The sequence below is a fragment of the Hemibagrus wyckioides genome, linkage group LG09, assembly GCF_019097595.1.
Source record: "Hemibagrus wyckioides isolate EC202008001 linkage group LG09, SWU_Hwy_1.0, whole genome shotgun sequence".
NCBI lineage: Eukaryota > Metazoa > Chordata > Actinopteri > Siluriformes > Bagridae > Hemibagrus > Hemibagrus wyckioides.
In genome coordinates this window covers 23,226,307-23,244,020 of record NC_080718.1, presented here as the reverse complement: position 1 = coordinate 23,244,020, position 17,714 = coordinate 23,226,307, and the positions used below count along the sequence as shown (strand labels likewise).

General features: G+C 36.3%; 1 protein-coding gene across 1 annotated transcript in view; it reads left to right on the top strand.

Annotated features, from left to right (window-relative positions):
• Window positions 1-17,714, top strand: part of alk (ALK receptor tyrosine kinase) — a 410,764-nt gene that overhangs the window by 255,714 nt on the left and 137,336 nt on the right. Inside the window, exon 4 of the mRNA XM_058399951.1 lies at window positions 7,336-7,537. Coding sequence (XP_058255934.1) covers window positions 7,336-7,537 — 202 coding nt within the window. The remainder of the gene's footprint in view (window positions 1-7,335; window positions 7,538-17,714) is intronic.

Below are 17,714 nucleotides of genomic sequence, written 5' to 3'. Positions count from 1 at the left end.
CAAAATGGCTGCCTCAGCATTCTCCTCAGTTATTTCAAGATCATGTTATGAAGATGACTTTGCCTCAACGTTTCCCAGGAACATATTATTTAATTTTAGTGAGTGTTAGCTATATTCATTAAGAATTTAATTAAAATAACAAACCATTCATTCATTGTCTATACCCGCTTATTCCTAGGACTCCTAGGGTCACAGGGGTCTGCTGGAGCCTATCCCAGCGCACATGGGGCGAAAGGCAGGGGTACACCCTGGACAGGTCGCCAGTCCATCGCAGGGCAATAACAAACCAGCAAACAGTAAATAAAGCGCTAACGTCTAATAGTGCAGGATGAAAATCTTCTCTGTTGCAATGAGTTATTGTTTCACGCAGATTCCCAGAGAATGTGTAACACACAGTACTTGTGTTGGTAGTGCTGTCTCAGGGAACATTAGAGAGAGAAAGTCTTTGAACATGGTGTCCCATAGGCATTCACTTACTTGTTTGCTCTGATACTACATGACTTTTTTATCTCAGCTTAGGAGATGGAGTTGAGAGTGTCTTTCAGTGCTTTTTTTTGCTGCTGTTCCTCTGCTGTTCTTTGTTCTGCTTGACATGGCCTTTTGTTTCGGACATCACAGAGAAGGATGGCGATCAAAGGTTCCTGGTGTCAGGCAACAAAAACCTGAATCTGGGAAACAAAAAAGGTAGCAGATATCAAACAATCAAAGAAACAGTTGTTGAGGACTTCCAGAGCTGGAAGATAAAACAGTGTTGTGTGATCAGCTTAATGAGCATCTTATGAGACTCATTGCCTCATATCTTTAGAAGACGTTGTGCCTTTTAATCTAAATTAAGCTTTTAAGAGATAGCCATACATTATATGAAAGTATGGCTAATTCTATCAGATTACATGGCTGGATTTGAGAGATCTTAACGTGAAATTATGAAAGGGTATTTCTAGTAATCATTTAGCCAACTTTTAAAATAATGCTTCACATTTTAGTTTTGTTGGGCAAATGCATGTTGTAAATTTAGATTTATTACTACTTGTGCTTAGCTCAAACATGAGATCTGAGGGGATTCGGAACTTTCGCTTGATCCTGCATTTGTTTTATGGATAATATTTCTACATATTTGAATCATTCATATGTTTCACAAAATGGTTGGGAGACAAAAAGAATTAGCATATGACTCAATGATTATGTCACAAATGCTTTAAATGGTGTTTAAAAAGTGAAAATAGAGCAAAAGACAAAATAAAAATGCCTGTGGACGCTGAGTAAAATGAGCTGGTCATTCCAAGTGCAAACGTTTTGGAACTGTAACCTATCACAGGTTTAAATTTAATTCATCAAACATTTTAAAGCATATCAGCAGGGGGATTATTGACCTTTGCTATTAAAATAAATTATATTAATTGTGAAAGAAGCACTAGCTGATTTTCAATAGTTTTTCTGTTTTGGAAGGAGTCTCTAGTTCCAGTCCTTTGTCCCTTTCATGTCTTCAGAATGGAGGACTTTGCTGTTTCTTGGCAACAAGAAATCTTAGTATATTTTAGTAATTTCAAGAGATCAATTAATAAAATAAAATATAATGTTTGTTTGTGAATTGACCAGCTACACTGAAAAATAGAGATTTAAATTATATAAAGTTTAAATAAAATATTATCAAACCATGATTTTATTGTTCACACTGAATAAAATTTAATTTATATTTTATAAGCTTCTAATCGCTAGTTTGAATTATGTATTACATGTGAGTCAGATCAATTCATGTACAATTAATCAGTTATGTAATAAAATCTCGCAAGGATTTTGGCACTGATAGGAAAGAAGTATCTATAGCATTACATTACATTTAAATAAATCATGTAAGACACAGTAGTGTAGTGGGTAATGCTGAAATTCACAGTGACCTGGGTTCGATCCTGGGCTCAGGTGAAAGCTCAGAGCTTGATTTTATTCCAGGGCTTTGGAAGTACATTGAAAGTTTAATTCATGGGAACAAATTGTGTTAATATAACTCAATACACTCTTGGGCTAACAGTGTACACATCTGAATCACTGAGTTTCTTTTGTTCCAGGATTAATAATTATTATTCCTAAATTCCTAATAATTATTAATTCTGAAGTATTGATATATTTAATTTTGTAAAGAAACGTAGCGTTCATTGTTTTGCATCGTTTATTTTTCGGAATCAAAATCATGCGGCCACCTTCGAAAATAGCAACTAATGCAAATATAGTTTGACTAGTCAATAGTCAAAAGAGAGAGAGAGAGAGAGAGAGATTTTCTCTGGAAAATTTGTTTTCCAATGTGTAAGAATGATAAAACACTTCATGACATGCTGTTATAGAAAAGAATAAGAACCAAACAGTGGAATAGTAAAGGCATCACATCACACCACATCACTGTTGATTATTTTTCTCAATATTTCATCCCGTACTTATCTCACTGGCAAGAGATTATCAAATATACTTGGCATCCAGATTATTTATTATTTATTGTTCTCCAGGTTAAAAAAAAAGCAGTAATTTTCTCCTCACTAAAGCTCTAACAATACATGTTGTCACTCCAGTTTCACTTGGAGCTTCACTGTGCAAATTACTTTTAATGCAATAAAACCTTGTACATGGCTTGTTTTGTCTAGCCTGAGTGCTTTATCCATTTCCTTAGGCAATGACAAAGGCTTCTGAATGTTTTTAAAAGAAAATGCAATTCATTTGCACTTTTACTTGGAAATTACTTCATGGTTTAGGGTGTTTTTAGGCTTTTTTAGGTTCACTAGAGGGAGTTTTTTGGCTGTGTGGCTGTTTAGTCATGCTTTCGGCTTTAAATTTGTTTTTCTCTCCCTTAATTGTTCCTCGCTGAATCCAAACCCTGTTTAGTAATATGCTGTGATCTTCAATTAAAACATGGCTAAAGAAAAATTACACGGAAATATGTGTTTCTCGTTACAACAGTTTTTTTAGGATATTTATATATACTTCAGTTGTTAATTTTCAATCTAGCTTTTTAGCCGTGTTTACCTTGCAAAATTCAATGCAAACACTGGCAAGTCACAGCTTTGCGCTTATTAACATTTGTAATGGGGCATGGGATGGTGCACGCATTGCTGTTGCCAATTTTTATTTTATTTATTTATTTTTTACTCTAACTCTGTCCAAATTCAAATAGTCTTGTAGCAGTTGGTTGGACTGATAGTATGTAAGTAATTTACTTCCAAACTTATGATTAATGTGGAGGGATTTGCTGTGAGAAATAGCAATGGTTCTGTCCCAGTAAACATTGCCTCGTGTTTGCACAATAATCTGCAGCATTATAAAAAAAATACAAATGGTAAGATCAAGGTTGTGGGAGGGGTTAAAGTTTATTCATTTTCGTAACAGCTTCTAATGTATGAAATTGAGCTCAATCAGTTGTTTTAATTTGTGTACTTTTTTCCAAAGGTCTGAGGAAAGGCAACTTTGTTGACATGTAGACTTGTTAATGGTAGCTTTTCTGTATCTGATTCTCTATTCAGATTGAAATGGACCTGACCTAAACTGGAATGTTTTTTCAATTAAATATGAAAAGAAAAATCCTAAGATGTCAGTCTATATTTGTGTCAGTTTTCTTTTTTTTGTGTTTGTCAAATAATGCATTCATATTAAGGGTTTTCATATCCTCAATATCCACATATTTACACCCACTGGCCAATTTAACAGAGCACCTGTACCCCTGCTCATTTATGCAAATATCCAGTCAGCCAATCATGTGGAAGCAGCCCAAAGCATAAAATAATGCTGAAACAGGTCAATAGATTCAGTTACTGTTCACATCAAACATCAGAATAGGGATAAAATGTGATCTCAGTGATTAGTGCCAGATGGGCTGGTTTGAGCATTACTGAAATTGCTGATCTCCTGCGATTTTTATGCACAACAATCTCTAGGGTTTACATGCAATGGTGTGAAAAACAACAAGAACAAGTACAAGAAAACATCCAGTGAGAGACAGTGCTAAGGGCATGGATAACTTGTTGATGACAGAGATTAGAGGAGAATGGCCAGACTGTTTTCAGTTAATAGGAAGTCTACAGTAACTCAAGTAACCACTCTTTACAACCACGGTGAGCAGAAAAGCATCTCAGAAGGTCCACATGTTCAAATTTAAGGTGGATTAGCTAAATGTTTAGAAAACCACATCAAGTTCTTCTTCTGTCAAGGGAAGTGGTAGCTCAGTAGTTAAAGTGCTGGACTACTGATTGGACAACCCAGGACAACCATGCTGCTACTGCTGGGCCCCCGAACAAGACCCTTAAACCCTCAGTTGTATAAATGTGATAAATGTAAGTCACTCTGGATAAGTGCATCAGCCTAATGCCAAAATCTTTCAGCCATGAACAGGGATCTGTGTATTTTTGTGTTGTGAGGATTTATTTTAAGGTCTACAAATATTTTGTGAATAATTTGAATAAAAAGACTTCTAAAAGCTTTAATAGGATCTCATGTTTACAAGGTTCTTCATGTCACCAGCATGTCTATGGGATTGTGTAAACTGTGGAACTTTCTGGAAAAATGTCCTAGACCTGCTCATGCTTCTGCTTGCAGACTCTCTGGAGTGTACAGTGAATCATCCACACAGGACCTCAGCCTTTAATGGGTTCCAGCTAAACTGTGCTCATAAGCATTTAGCAGGAAGTAGAAATAACAGCCTACCTGAGAAAATTATACTAAAAGTGGAAAAACTCTTTTTGATGAAGGTACAATTAAAGCCACCTTTCCTCTAGTCCCCTGCGGCATTTCAGGCAGCATTTTAATTCAGCCACTTTTATATCTCTGGTTTTAGTTTTTTTTTTTTTTTTTTTGTCCAACTCTGTTAACCTACCAAATTGAAAATCCCAGCATGTCGTATTTAAAAGTATGCATTTAAATTGCTAAATGCCTGAAGCAGATTCAGAAAGATTCTCAAATTGGCCTCATTTGTGGAACCTGGACTAAAGAAATTGGTGTGTAAAATACTTTCATGCTCATTTTATTTAGTTTTTCGGAAACATGGACATTCACAACTCTAGTGTTCTGATCTGTTGTTTCTGATTTAGATTGAGTATTATTACTTTCATCCATCCATTCATCTATCCATTCATCCAGATTGCCTGAAGTCTACCATTTTTGCACTTGGGCCCAAGCCAGAGGAAGTGGTAGCTGACTGTTTAAGATGTTGGGCTACTGATTGCAAGGTCATGAGTTTGAATCCCAGCACCAGTAACAAAAAACTGCTACTGATGGGCCCTTAACCCTCCAATGCTCAGTTAAATAGTATAAATGACACAAATGTAAGTCAATCAGGATAAGGGTGCCTGCCAAATGCTGTAATGATGATGTAAGATGGGGGACACCATAGGTGAACAGCCAACCAATCATATGGCACGATCAGTCTTAAGTAGTATTTTGAATAATTAACTGTTCTTGGCTTCATTAAATGGTTTCTCCTTGGCACAACCATTTTTTAATAGTTGTAAATGCAACATTCACACAGAATTTTACACATCATTTATTTTCTCAGTCAAACTCTGATTTTTATCCTGAACACAGAGTCCCAGTGTGCAAGGTTACTTAAAAATAAATCTGGTCATTTTAAAAGATCAGTTAGAAAGATATCATACAACAAAGTAGTAATCAAGGGCAAGGTAAAGGAGCATTGTGAAGTTCTCATTTTTAAACAACTCTCGAATGGAAATGGCTACAGAGCCATAAAAGAAATCCGCAAACTTTGCTATCAGTGCAATTGGTTCGAAAATATTAAGGTGGAAAGTTCATGGAATCATAACTAATCGTCCTCGAACAGGTGCACCATGCAAGATTTCACAATGTGATCTCGGAATAATGATGAAGTTAAGAGAGACGCCAACAACAGTTACACAGAGAACCATAAGCAATGAACTGCACCGAAATAATCTCCACTACTACACTGCATACGAAACACCTCTGCTAAGAAAGAAGAACAGAGATGCCTAAAATGTATTTAGACATATCAGGAACAATATATTCTGCTCTGAGAAAACACAAAAGTAGAACAGTGCACAGCATTGAAGGACGCATGAATAGAGCAATGTAGGACATATTAGAAGAGAGTTTAATTATCATCAGCCAAGGAACTGAGTCTGGGGAAGAAGATGGACCTCAACCACAAACAACAAATTCAGAAATACAGCCAAAATAACTCAGGAAGGCCTTCTATGTGCTAGATAGTTTCTGGAATTGCACTGATAATTGGTGGAGCGTTTTGGAAATTTGAATTGAGTCCATCAGAGGCACCTGCATAACCTCGTGGCTTTAGAGTCAAAAGGAATCAGCCAAAATTGAATGTCAATGCTGCAAATAGCTAATTACTTTTTACTGTCGATTTCACAAAGCTCTAGGAGCCAAAAACAATTTAGTAACAGTACTAATGTTAAAAATATCCAAAGTCAAAAGACATTTGGGTTTTATTTATTTTTTTTGAAGAGGATATTATGTTCAGGATGTATATTAAATAACCAATTTTAAAAAAGAACACTTATTTTTGTTTCACTGTAAGAACAGTAAGTATTACGCTTATTGACGTCTTATTTGCATTTCTGGATAGCTGTGAGGTTTAGGCAAGCATTAGTCTGAATTTGAACCTCTTCACACCTAGAGGCAATTTAGATAATCTTCTGGCACGGTTTTGAAAGTTGGGAGTAAAAAACAAGAATGAAAGATGAATGTCCGGAAACTTTCGGAAGAGTAAATTCTGGTTTCATGGTTAGAGAGACCAAGCTGTAGATCTGTAATGATTGATATGACTGTTGATGGAAAAAAAAAGCCTACAGACACTTTGAGTACTGGAAATGGGGAATTTCTTGTCTCTAGTGATGATGTTTCTATTTCTCTTGTCTTCAAAAGAAGGCCTTGCTGCCCTTTCACCTTTCTTTTTCCTACCATTCTCTGTAAAAGAAAAAAAAAAAAACAACTACAAAAAGTTACTGATTTAAGGAGCTGAATATATCAGAAAGAAAAAAAGAGAAAGAGGGAGAGAGAGTTGTAAATCAAAGCCCACAGAGAGAGCTTTGATTTTCCCTCTCTCTTTCATTATGTCTTTCTTACAGGTTTTTTTTTTTTTTTTTTTGGTGTTGTCATTTCCCCCCCAGTCATGTCTTCAGCTCTGTGAGCATATTTCGTTGTTTGAGCTCCAGGTTTTATATTCAAATTCAGCAGTAGTCCAGAATGAGGCATTCTCTTGAGATACCTTCAGCAAACAAATAGTTCTTTTTCCAAATAATAAAAAAAAAGCTAAACTGTGTTATTTCATTAACAGATGCGTGCATTTAACTTTTTGCTATTTCATTTCAGGTCGCTTTGTGTTAGTGAACGGCTCGGCTGTGGGAGGACCTTGGGTTCTCAGTCCATGGCTTCGTTCTCTTCATCGACCCTGTGGGTTGGACGTGACTGTATTTCTGCACCCCAGGCAAAAAGGCCTCTATAAAGTATGGCTGATTGAGAGAGACAAACCACCACAGGTTCTTCTGACCACTGAGCCTCCCCATATTACAGGGTGAGTAGAGTTCCCAGCATCCCAGTCTTCTGTTCAGGCTGTACTATGAATCTGAAATGGGCAGAATTCACAATACAAGTCAGCAGTGGCTTATACAGTGTATGTTTTCGTTTTTTTTTTTTTTTTTAATCACTTTTTTGTTGGGTATTCTTCTTAAGAAACAGCATGCACATGTTTACTGAAGCTTGATGAAGACCGATAGGGAGAAGTATTTAGAAGTCGTAACATCAGTCCTTTTGGAGCCATTATTTCTGATTAGTCAAGCAGTTGTCATCTATACCCTGGATCACATTCTGCCAGATGTTTGGATTTTTGATATCGTACAGATGATTACCAAAAATGGTCTACAGACTATGAGACATACTTTATGACCAAAAGTATGTGATCACCTGACCATCACTTCTATATGTGCTTGTAGAACATCCTATTTGAAAAGCCATGGGCATGAATGTGGATAAAAATAACCTTCACTCTTCAGAGAAGGCTTTCTCTGAGATTTTGGAACCACAAGAGTATAATTAAGTTCAGATACTGATGTTGGATCAGAAGCTACAGCATACTGCACTTCCAGCTTTTTGGCAATTATTTCAGAGAGGCCCACAAATGGGTGTGATAGTCAGATGTCCACATACATTTGGCCATGTTGTAAGTAAGCAAGCAGGTTATGGGTCAAATGTGGCACAATTGTAAGCAAAGGTTGCACAAAAAAGCCTCAGAGACCAAAACCTTTATTATAATATTTTCTCTAATAGAGCTCTTAGATTTTAAGATATTACACATAAAGTTGTAACCCTCTACAAGGTTGAAGCTGTATGTATCCAGCCAGGTTACATACTGAAGTGCTAATGCAAATCAGTACAATGTTCCTCTGACTGATCACTTTTATCTTATGATGAGACATGTCTATCATTATGGAAACGGTCTCTTTCAGATTGACCCTGTGTTTAACCACAGTGCACACGGGTCACTAAATGGTTTGATGTGAATGAAAATGATGTAAATTGTGAAGAATTGTGTTCCATTGCTTCAATATAATTCATTTTGCAAAACTAAAAGTTCAAGCTATTTTAAATTAGATTTACTGTTACTGTAATTCTTATATATAAATCCATATAGTCTTATAGATGGGCTTGAAGGCAAAGTGATCCGCAGCATGGTTTTTATTATAGAGTCCTCGGACAAGGTATATCACTGAAAGAGACAAGGGCGTCTTCATATAGTTAAAGGTTCTTAGATTTCTACAAAAAGATTCTACTTTTTGATATGCCCCAGTTTCTCAACCCTGTTTTTGGAGAACATCCTGTTCTGCACAATTGAGTGTTTTTCCTGCTCTAACATGCCCACGTCAAATGATATTGAATGTATTGAATTAGCTGATTTGTTAAATCAGCTGTGTTGGATGCAGAAAAAAAATAAAATGCTAAAATGTGTAGCCCTGCGGAGTACTCCAAAACCATGGCTGGGAACCTGTGTAACAGGAAAACAATTGGTTTCCAATGTCCCATAAGAAAGGCTTCTAGATTTGACAATTTTTGTAACTGAGAATTTTTGTAAGTTGAGAAACACCCAAAATCATAATATAAAATATATACCTTGGCTATAAAAGGGTAATTTTAGGGCTATATGCAAAAATACACTCTGTCTATATATAGAACCACCCCAAATTGCCATATATGGTAATACCAACCCATTAAAATGGTAAACTTAAGGCTTTATGCTCAAAAACACCGCAATCACATATAGTCCCACCCCAATTTCCATATATGGTAATATTAAGCCATTAAAAGGGTGATTTTAGGGCTATATGCTCAAAAACAACCCAATTACATAAAGAACCACCCCAAATTGCCATATATGGTAAACATATTACCATTAAAAGGGGGATATTAGGGATATATGCAAAAAAAAAAACACACTCCATTTACATAAAGGAAATCTTTACATATGGTAAACGGCGTCCCCATAAAATAGTTATTTTTGGCTATATGGACAAAAATACCCTGTTTCCATAAAGAACCACCTCAAATTGTTATATATGGTAAATATTTTCTTATTAAAATTATGATTTTACGGCTATATGCTCAAAAACACGCCATTTACATAAAGAACCACCCAAATTACCATATTTGTTACACGGCTTCCCATTAAAATGATGATTTTAGGGCTATAAGCTTAAAAACACTCCATTTACATAAAGAACCACCCCAAACATCTTACCATTAAAAGGTGGATTTTATGACTATATGCACAAAAACACCCCGTTTACATAAGAGTTCCCCCACTCGCAATAAATGGTAATAATCTTAATAAACTTCCCTATAAAAGGGTGATTTTATGGCTATATGTAGAAAACTATGCGTACATATCATTACTAAAGGAGACTCCTGATTCTGATTAAGTAACACTGACAATTTAACTAGCTTTTCAGTCTGCAAAACCTGCCTAGATGTTAAAGTTTGTCTTTTTACTTGCCTCGTTAAGGATTTTGTATTATAGAGTAAATGAATGCACAGTATTTTGACATTTGGGTTCAATATTCTGGTTTTAGTCTAAACAAGCTCCTCTTTCCACCTCTGTTGTGGTATCTACACTGCACTATATAGTTCTTTCTTAATGTACGTGATGGTGTGTGTTATAGAAGCGCATATCATGTCCGTCATTACACGTTTCAGTCTTGCCTCTGGGGAAAAGCGTGTTTATAGAGTGTCGCTGATGGGATCAGAGTGAAGGCTGCTGTTCTCATTTGTAGTCAGCAGCAGTTTCCCGCCTACTCCACATCCCTCCTCCCCAAAGGGCCAAGCAGCTCAGTGCACACAGTGAAAAACAGAAGAAAAAGCTAGCAAAAAATAGCTCAGCTGAGTTACAGTCTCTTTGTATGCTCTCATCTCTCTATTTTGGCCATATTTCACTTAATGCACTGAACAGGGCAAAAGACTTTCCAGCCCAAGTGCATCATAACTAACATTTTTTTCCTGGATGCACTTATGTGTTATTGGCTGCTTCTCTGAGATAGTTGTCACATTGCACATAAATTACTGATATAATTGCAAGATTGCTGAATTACCGTTATACACAAAACTCTCATATATGAGCCCATGTACAGATCAACTATTTGCCTCCTTCATGATTCTGACTACTGGCTATTTCATTATGTTTGTTTGTCCTGGTTTACGTTTCATTACGTTTGTTTGTCCTGATCTTAACGTAACTCTGTATTTGCCTCCAGATAATGCTAAAATGCTATAATATTTTCTTTGTTCAGCTCTGATGTTTACTTGCTTTACAATTCACATTCAGTATTTCTTTCTCACACACACAACATACTTTGATATGTTCACATTAATCATAGGGCTTCATAACACCTGCAAAATTGCTTCTTCCAACACATTTTGGCACTTTCCTGACAGAATTACTCTGAAACATCAGGATACCTTGGAATGCTGCTTGTATTTGTCAAATAATAGTCATGTGAGAAAAAAGAGAATGACATCGATGATTCCACAAATACAGTGTCATTTGTATCCCATTAAAGGAACGCTAAAGGACATTTTGAACATTCCTGATTACAATATGATCATTATATGTTTAGGCTTCAATGTTCAGTCATTAAACATTTGGCAATTAAAATCTTTTGCATGGGTCATCAATTATATTATCTGAGAAAAATCAGCTGTTGTGTCCCACAACATTCACTTATTTGAAATATTCCACGAGTCGTGTTCAGTAGGAATTTGCATCACCTGAATTTCCTGAAGAACACAAAGAAGAAATATTATTTTGCTTATTCTTCTTATTACATATTTTTTTAATTATCTTGTTATTAGTTTTTTTTTAATGATCTTATGTTATTTTTTTAGTTTAGTTAGTTTTTGAGGTCACTGATGAGGAAAGTCATAAATATATTAGTAAATAAGTCATATATGCATAACAACATTTGTTTATTTATTTTATTTTATTTATTTATTTATTTACTTATGTTTGTTTGTTTTTATTGGCAAATTCTGTCCTAAAACAAATCCCTCAATCCTTTCACTTTCGAAACAGATACTCATTCAAGCACAAAATGGAGCCATTTTCATGAATATAGCCTTGACCAATGAGATATTGTTGCCTGTTATTGATAAGAATTTCAAAAAACAAATAAAATTTAATTTTTATATTTTACAAGAAGGGCTGCACAAAATGTCTCAATCACTTTATATGAATATGCACAGGTTGTTTGTGTAAGGTCAAGTATTGAACTTGCAATGCAATTTATTTAAATAATGCCATAAATGTCACCTCATATCCTTCTCCAATTGGCCTCTCCACAAAACTCAGGCCTGTGAAGTCCCTGGAAACTGGAAAAGCTTCACTTTCCAGCTTCACTTTCTACACTAAAGCATGATTCAGATGATTCACAGTATTGTGTAATAAGCGAAAGACAGGCAAAAATTAAGTATAAATGTAAATGGAATCCCCCTGGAGGCTGTTCTCGCACCGGGGTATTATATGAATCGCAAAGCACGGAACACCTCAGCACCTCGACAGCTAAAATGTAGGTTTGCTGCGGAATTCTGTGTCACAAGATTAGCTTGACATTTATTCCCAACAGCTAACCCATGAATGCAACAGCATTTAGAGACAGAGTCATTAAATCCCCACTGAGCACTTAGCATCAAAGGTCATAAATAGAAACTATACATAATTCTGTTGGACAAAATCCTGCATCAGTGCTTATGTCTGCCATGATGTCCACTGTGAGAATAAGGATAAAGTAAAGAGTATCTAACACATGTGGTGCCATGCTCAGGAGTTTGACTTCAGTCAGAATATTTACCCTGTTTACTACGTGTGTTTTTATTTCTTTATTCACTCTAATCTTCATATATATTAGATCCTTCTAATGATTAAGTTGTTTATTCAAGAATGTAGAATTAATGCCTTGTAAATTCATTTTTAAGCTTTAGTGATACATCACGGAACTCTTAAGACCTTTATAATTGGTTTTTACTAAGCCTGTGTGTGATTTGGGAAGTTTGTATATTTCCCAAAGACTTCAATCACAATCAGCGTCTGCCTTCAGGGGAATCCTAGACTTTATACACAACCTACATTGTGTAAATGCATATATTAAATAAAATTCTAATATAGTGTAATTGTGTTGATTTATAGCAGTCACCAGGTGGTTGTTGCTGTTTTTATTCACCGAGAAAAGATCAACTACATCCTTTCAATCTTAATAAACTGGAGACATCTAGTCAGCTACTTAAGAGTGAATGCACTCCTAGTAGTTGTAAAGTGGTTGTAAAGTAGATTTAAAGCTACAGTGCACAGGATTTGTGTAGTTGTTGTTTATAATAAAAAATGTGCCACACACCAGCAAGTGTCATCACGCGACAACTCTAAGCATGAAAGAAGTTTGATTATGCTGACAGGCATGACTGCAGCCAATCAGGGGAGAGAATGTGTAAGAGAATGACAAGAGTGAGTGACGAGATAAAAATATAAGAAGAACGGATTCAGGAGTGATCGGGGTTTTCTTGCTGAACAGGTAAGGCATTTATTTATTCTATAATTCAGTAGGAAGCTAGTGAATGATAGTCAGGCAATTTATCCTTGTTTTGGAATTTGTATTGTTACCCAGTTGTGAAGTTGTTTACAAGACAACTCGTGATAGCAGGCTAGCGAGTGACAGGAGTTGTTCTTTGTATTTTTGAATTTTAAACTCTTATCATATGTTTTTGTCCTTGTGTGTATACTGCTTGCACTTTTTTTTGCTAGCATGCTAGTCACTATCACTCTTGTGGCATTTATGACAAGCTCGGGGGTAGGGGGTATTAGTGATTCTGTTAGGGAAAAAAATAGAAAAAACAGCTAAGAACAATACTTCATGATACTTTGGACCACTTGGAATAGTAATATATGTATTAGTCACATAATGATGATGTGATACAATAAATAAATAAAGGCACTTTATTGTTGATTCCACGATCTTGGTACAATTTGTCTACCATTAGAGGAAAGCTGAAGACCATTTGAAAGGATCATTAAAATACAAGTTTTCACATTTAGAATCTTTTTCCATGAGTCATCCATTAAAACATATGAAAAAAAAATGTAAAAAGAAAAAAAAACCTTTATCCAATAACACGCTAGCCACTATCAGGCTTGTGGCATTTTTGACAAATTCAGAGAGGAACTGGGGGAAGCGGTGTTGGTGATTCTATTAGGAAATATTAGGTAATTAAAATACAACTTGATTTGTTCTCTGTGCTGTATTTTAAAAAGCTAGCTTATGCCTGTCATTGTTTAATGTGTACAAATCATTAGTGCGAGATTTGTTCTTTATACGAATGTTCAGTATTGTTCTGTGGTTCTGCTATATTGAGGAAGTGCTAGAAGATCATTTCACCACAAAAGCAAATACTACCTCGCTAATTAGTTTGTCATAACACCCCTGGTATTGCTATTATTTACAACTATACTGCATAATTACTACACTACCTAGACTGCATTTTTTGGTTTGGGAAGGCAGCTTTACATTCTCTCTGAATGCATATTGGCAACACTTTTAGCCATGAGATTAATTTGCATACAAAATGGCTTGTAAAAATTGCGAAATCTTACATCCTACTGCTTTAAAATATTGAATTTTTATCCCTTTATTTGAGGAACCATATCAAAAGGGAATTAAATGGTCTGCCAAATAAAATCTCTTGTACTGAAGCATGTAATCATTCAAGATGTTCTCCATGCAAATATATTAGTACAGCCACTAAAATCACAGGCCCTAGCTCATCATCAGACGACATTTTCTAGTTTTTCCTGCAAGAGTGCAATCAGCAGAACATCAGAAAAACCAACAGGAGCAAAAAACTGATCATTTAGTCAAGCACCTTCACACAATCAAAGTGAAGGATTTCTCCTTTCCTTAGTAAGAGACTCTTCAGTAGCAGTAAACACAACAAGTTGTGCTACAGGAGAAATAATATGAAGTAACCCATGAGTGCACCCACGACTGCACTGGCAGATCCAGCTCAAAGCACATCAAGTTCACGGGACGACAACACAGCAGTCAGCTTGATCAGTGACAGCGACGAGATGTTATACAGAGTGGATCGACTCAGGGTTTGGTTCCAGAACAACAATCTGTCTCTAAATGTTGGCAAAACAAACGTGATAATTGTTGACATCAGGTTGTCTTGAAGTAGTAACTGGCCCCACAGTGGGGAGAGTGATGGGCACTACACTGCATTCCCTGGTGTTCACATCACGGAAGACCTCACTTTGACAACCAACACCAGCTCCCTGGCAGTACTGTAAGAGCACAGCAGTGCCTGCATTTTCTCTAGCTCCTGAAGAAGACAAACACCCCAGCAGCCTCCCACCCTAGCCGACCCTATCCCCAACCCACCCATCCACACCACGTTCTACAAAGGCACCTGACCAGATGCATCACTGTCTGGTTTGGGAATTGGACCATTTCCGAATGCAAGTCCCTGTAGAGGATAGTCCTGACAGCTGAACACATCAATGCTGTTCCTCTTCTCTCTCTCTCTCGCAGCATCTGCAAAGCTTCTAGCATTATGGACGATACCTCCCACCCCTCCAACAATCTATTTGCCCCTTTGCCATTCCGGAAGAAGGTTCAGCAGCAATCGTTCAAGGACTGCCAGTCTGGGTGACAGCTTCTACCCCCAGACTCCTGTCAGACTCCTGAACACTGTGCTTCCCCCTCCACATACATCACCAAGTAATACCTTCCACCCCACTGTGCAGACAACAGAAATCAATAACTTTACAGCACACCAAGACCTTGACTGTACCGACTCATTACTGTACTGGAAAACCCATTCCTTTCAGGTTACTGTCACAACCATTACTGCACTGACACTCTAAATTCCATACTAAATTTCCAGTCTAGCACAGGACTTCTTGGTTATTGTAATGTCATATGGCCAAGTTTATATGTGGTGTTTTTTTGTTTGCTTGTTTTTTTGGCTCTGCTCACCCTTACTGTTTCCTCATCCTCACTTCCCTGTGTGCTTTTTGTTCCTGTTGCACTTTTATTTATGTCTCGTCAGCACTGTGTATCTTGTATCTATAAATCTTGCACCTTGGGTCCAACAGAAACAGCATTTCGACTCACTGCGTAATGCACATGTACTGTATATGGCTGTGATGACAATAAAAATCTATTTGACTACTTGATAAAAAAAAGCCCAACAATAATTCAATTACATCATCAATCATTTTAAGTTTCGACTTGCAATTTCATCTCAGGTTCGAAAGCACTTTGCTTGCGCAGCTAATGAAGGACTTGTCGAAAAATGCTCTGTTTCTTTAAAACCTTTGTGTACAACACTGCAATTTTTTACTACCTCTACATGCATTATTTCTTAAAGTAAGCCAGATACTGGTGGAGTAGACAAGGGTGGGGTGGGAGGCTGAGTGAAAGTCTTTCTCAGGGGGATTTTTATCCTTTCCCCAGCTTTTCTTCACTTATAATGGCATCTAGTATGATATACACACCCAGTATGTGGAATTAGCTTTAGTTGTTCAGATCAAAACTATGTGATGCAATTCTGATGCACTAGAAGAAAGAAAATGTCATATCACAAGTTCAAATAATTGTGCTTGGTCACACCTTCTTTATTATTAGCCACGTTTTCCTTCCAGAATTCCGATTGATCCATGTGATGAATATGGCTTCTTTATGATCAAGCACAGAGACAGTGTGAATGGAATGATTCCAGATTGTTTGGACAGAAAAAGCGCTGTTGGCATTCAGGTCCCAAGGTTAATAGACTACCCATATGACTGCTGTAGACTTTTAAAACTCAATAATTCACTTCCATAAACCATTAAACGACTCATAAGCTTCCTCAGAGGAATATATGTGAGTGAAGTAGCAGGTTGGCATCTTTTGAGCTTAAAGGTCCCTCATTACAGAAGCTAAGCACAACCCCCAAGGCTGGCATTATGCATTCCTTTCACTGTGTTCTCTGTCTGGTTTACATTAAATGCATACATTGTATAATACGTCTTTGAGCCGAGTTTTTACGTTTTTGGACATCTCCTGCACACTTCCAGACCCATTCAGCACCTCCTGCTTCCTTAATCCTAGACATTATCTCTGACATATAGGACTTGACGGAGGTATTATCTTGGCACATTAAAACCCATAAATGAGACATTCCAGAATTGGAGGACAATTTAGGCACCAGAACATTTGAAAAATGTAACCTTTATTTTATCATTTTCTGTTATGTATTAAAGAAAAACAAGTAATAATCTGTCAAATAATTTGATTCGTCCAGCTCAAACATCAAAGGTACACTTTTTATGAGATATTTTATTTGTTGTGTGCTCTGCTTGGCGCAACCCTGTTACAAATACTCAGGAACCTGAAAAATGTCTATTTAAAAATATTGCTTAATAAATCTTTTACCCTTAAGTAAAGAAAGTCATATTCACATTGAATTCTCATTTAATTTCAGATAAGACTTGTCTTATTTTAATGTAAACAACTTTTGAAATCTATCTTTCTCAACTTTTTGGTAATCACACATTTATTTTTAGTCATTTAATTATTTATTTGCTCAAACACAATATGCATGTGATCATTGAAACCTTTAAAATGACAATAGCTTAAACCCTCACAAGCTTAGAAAAGCATTTAAGATTATTTTATGAAAAAATTATATGATAACAGGATTGAAATTAAAGTAACAGGGTTGAATGGATACATTTCTTTTGATTGTAGATCATGACATAAATGTGACAAAGAACGAATGTTATTTAATAATATTCAAGAGAATGAATTCTGTATGAATGAATGATAATCAACAAGACCACAAACTGGATCTAATCAAATATTCGGACATATGGACATAAATAAAAAATAGCCATGTTACACTAGGCTGACGACCTGGCATTAAAATGAATCATCAAAAACAGAACTGAACAGTATGAACTGATCCATATTTTAGAAAGCATATGTGATAATGTTCATGTTTAATTTTCGTGGCTGGCTAGTGTATCCCATATCTCTCTTGCGATGGCCATATGGCATGAGGTAACATTCTCTGGGGGAGGAATGAGGGTCAGCACATTCTCAAAGGGATACCAAAGAAGATCGTCCCTTAACGGCCAGAAAAAAAACGGTTTACCCCCATTCTATGCATACATTTCA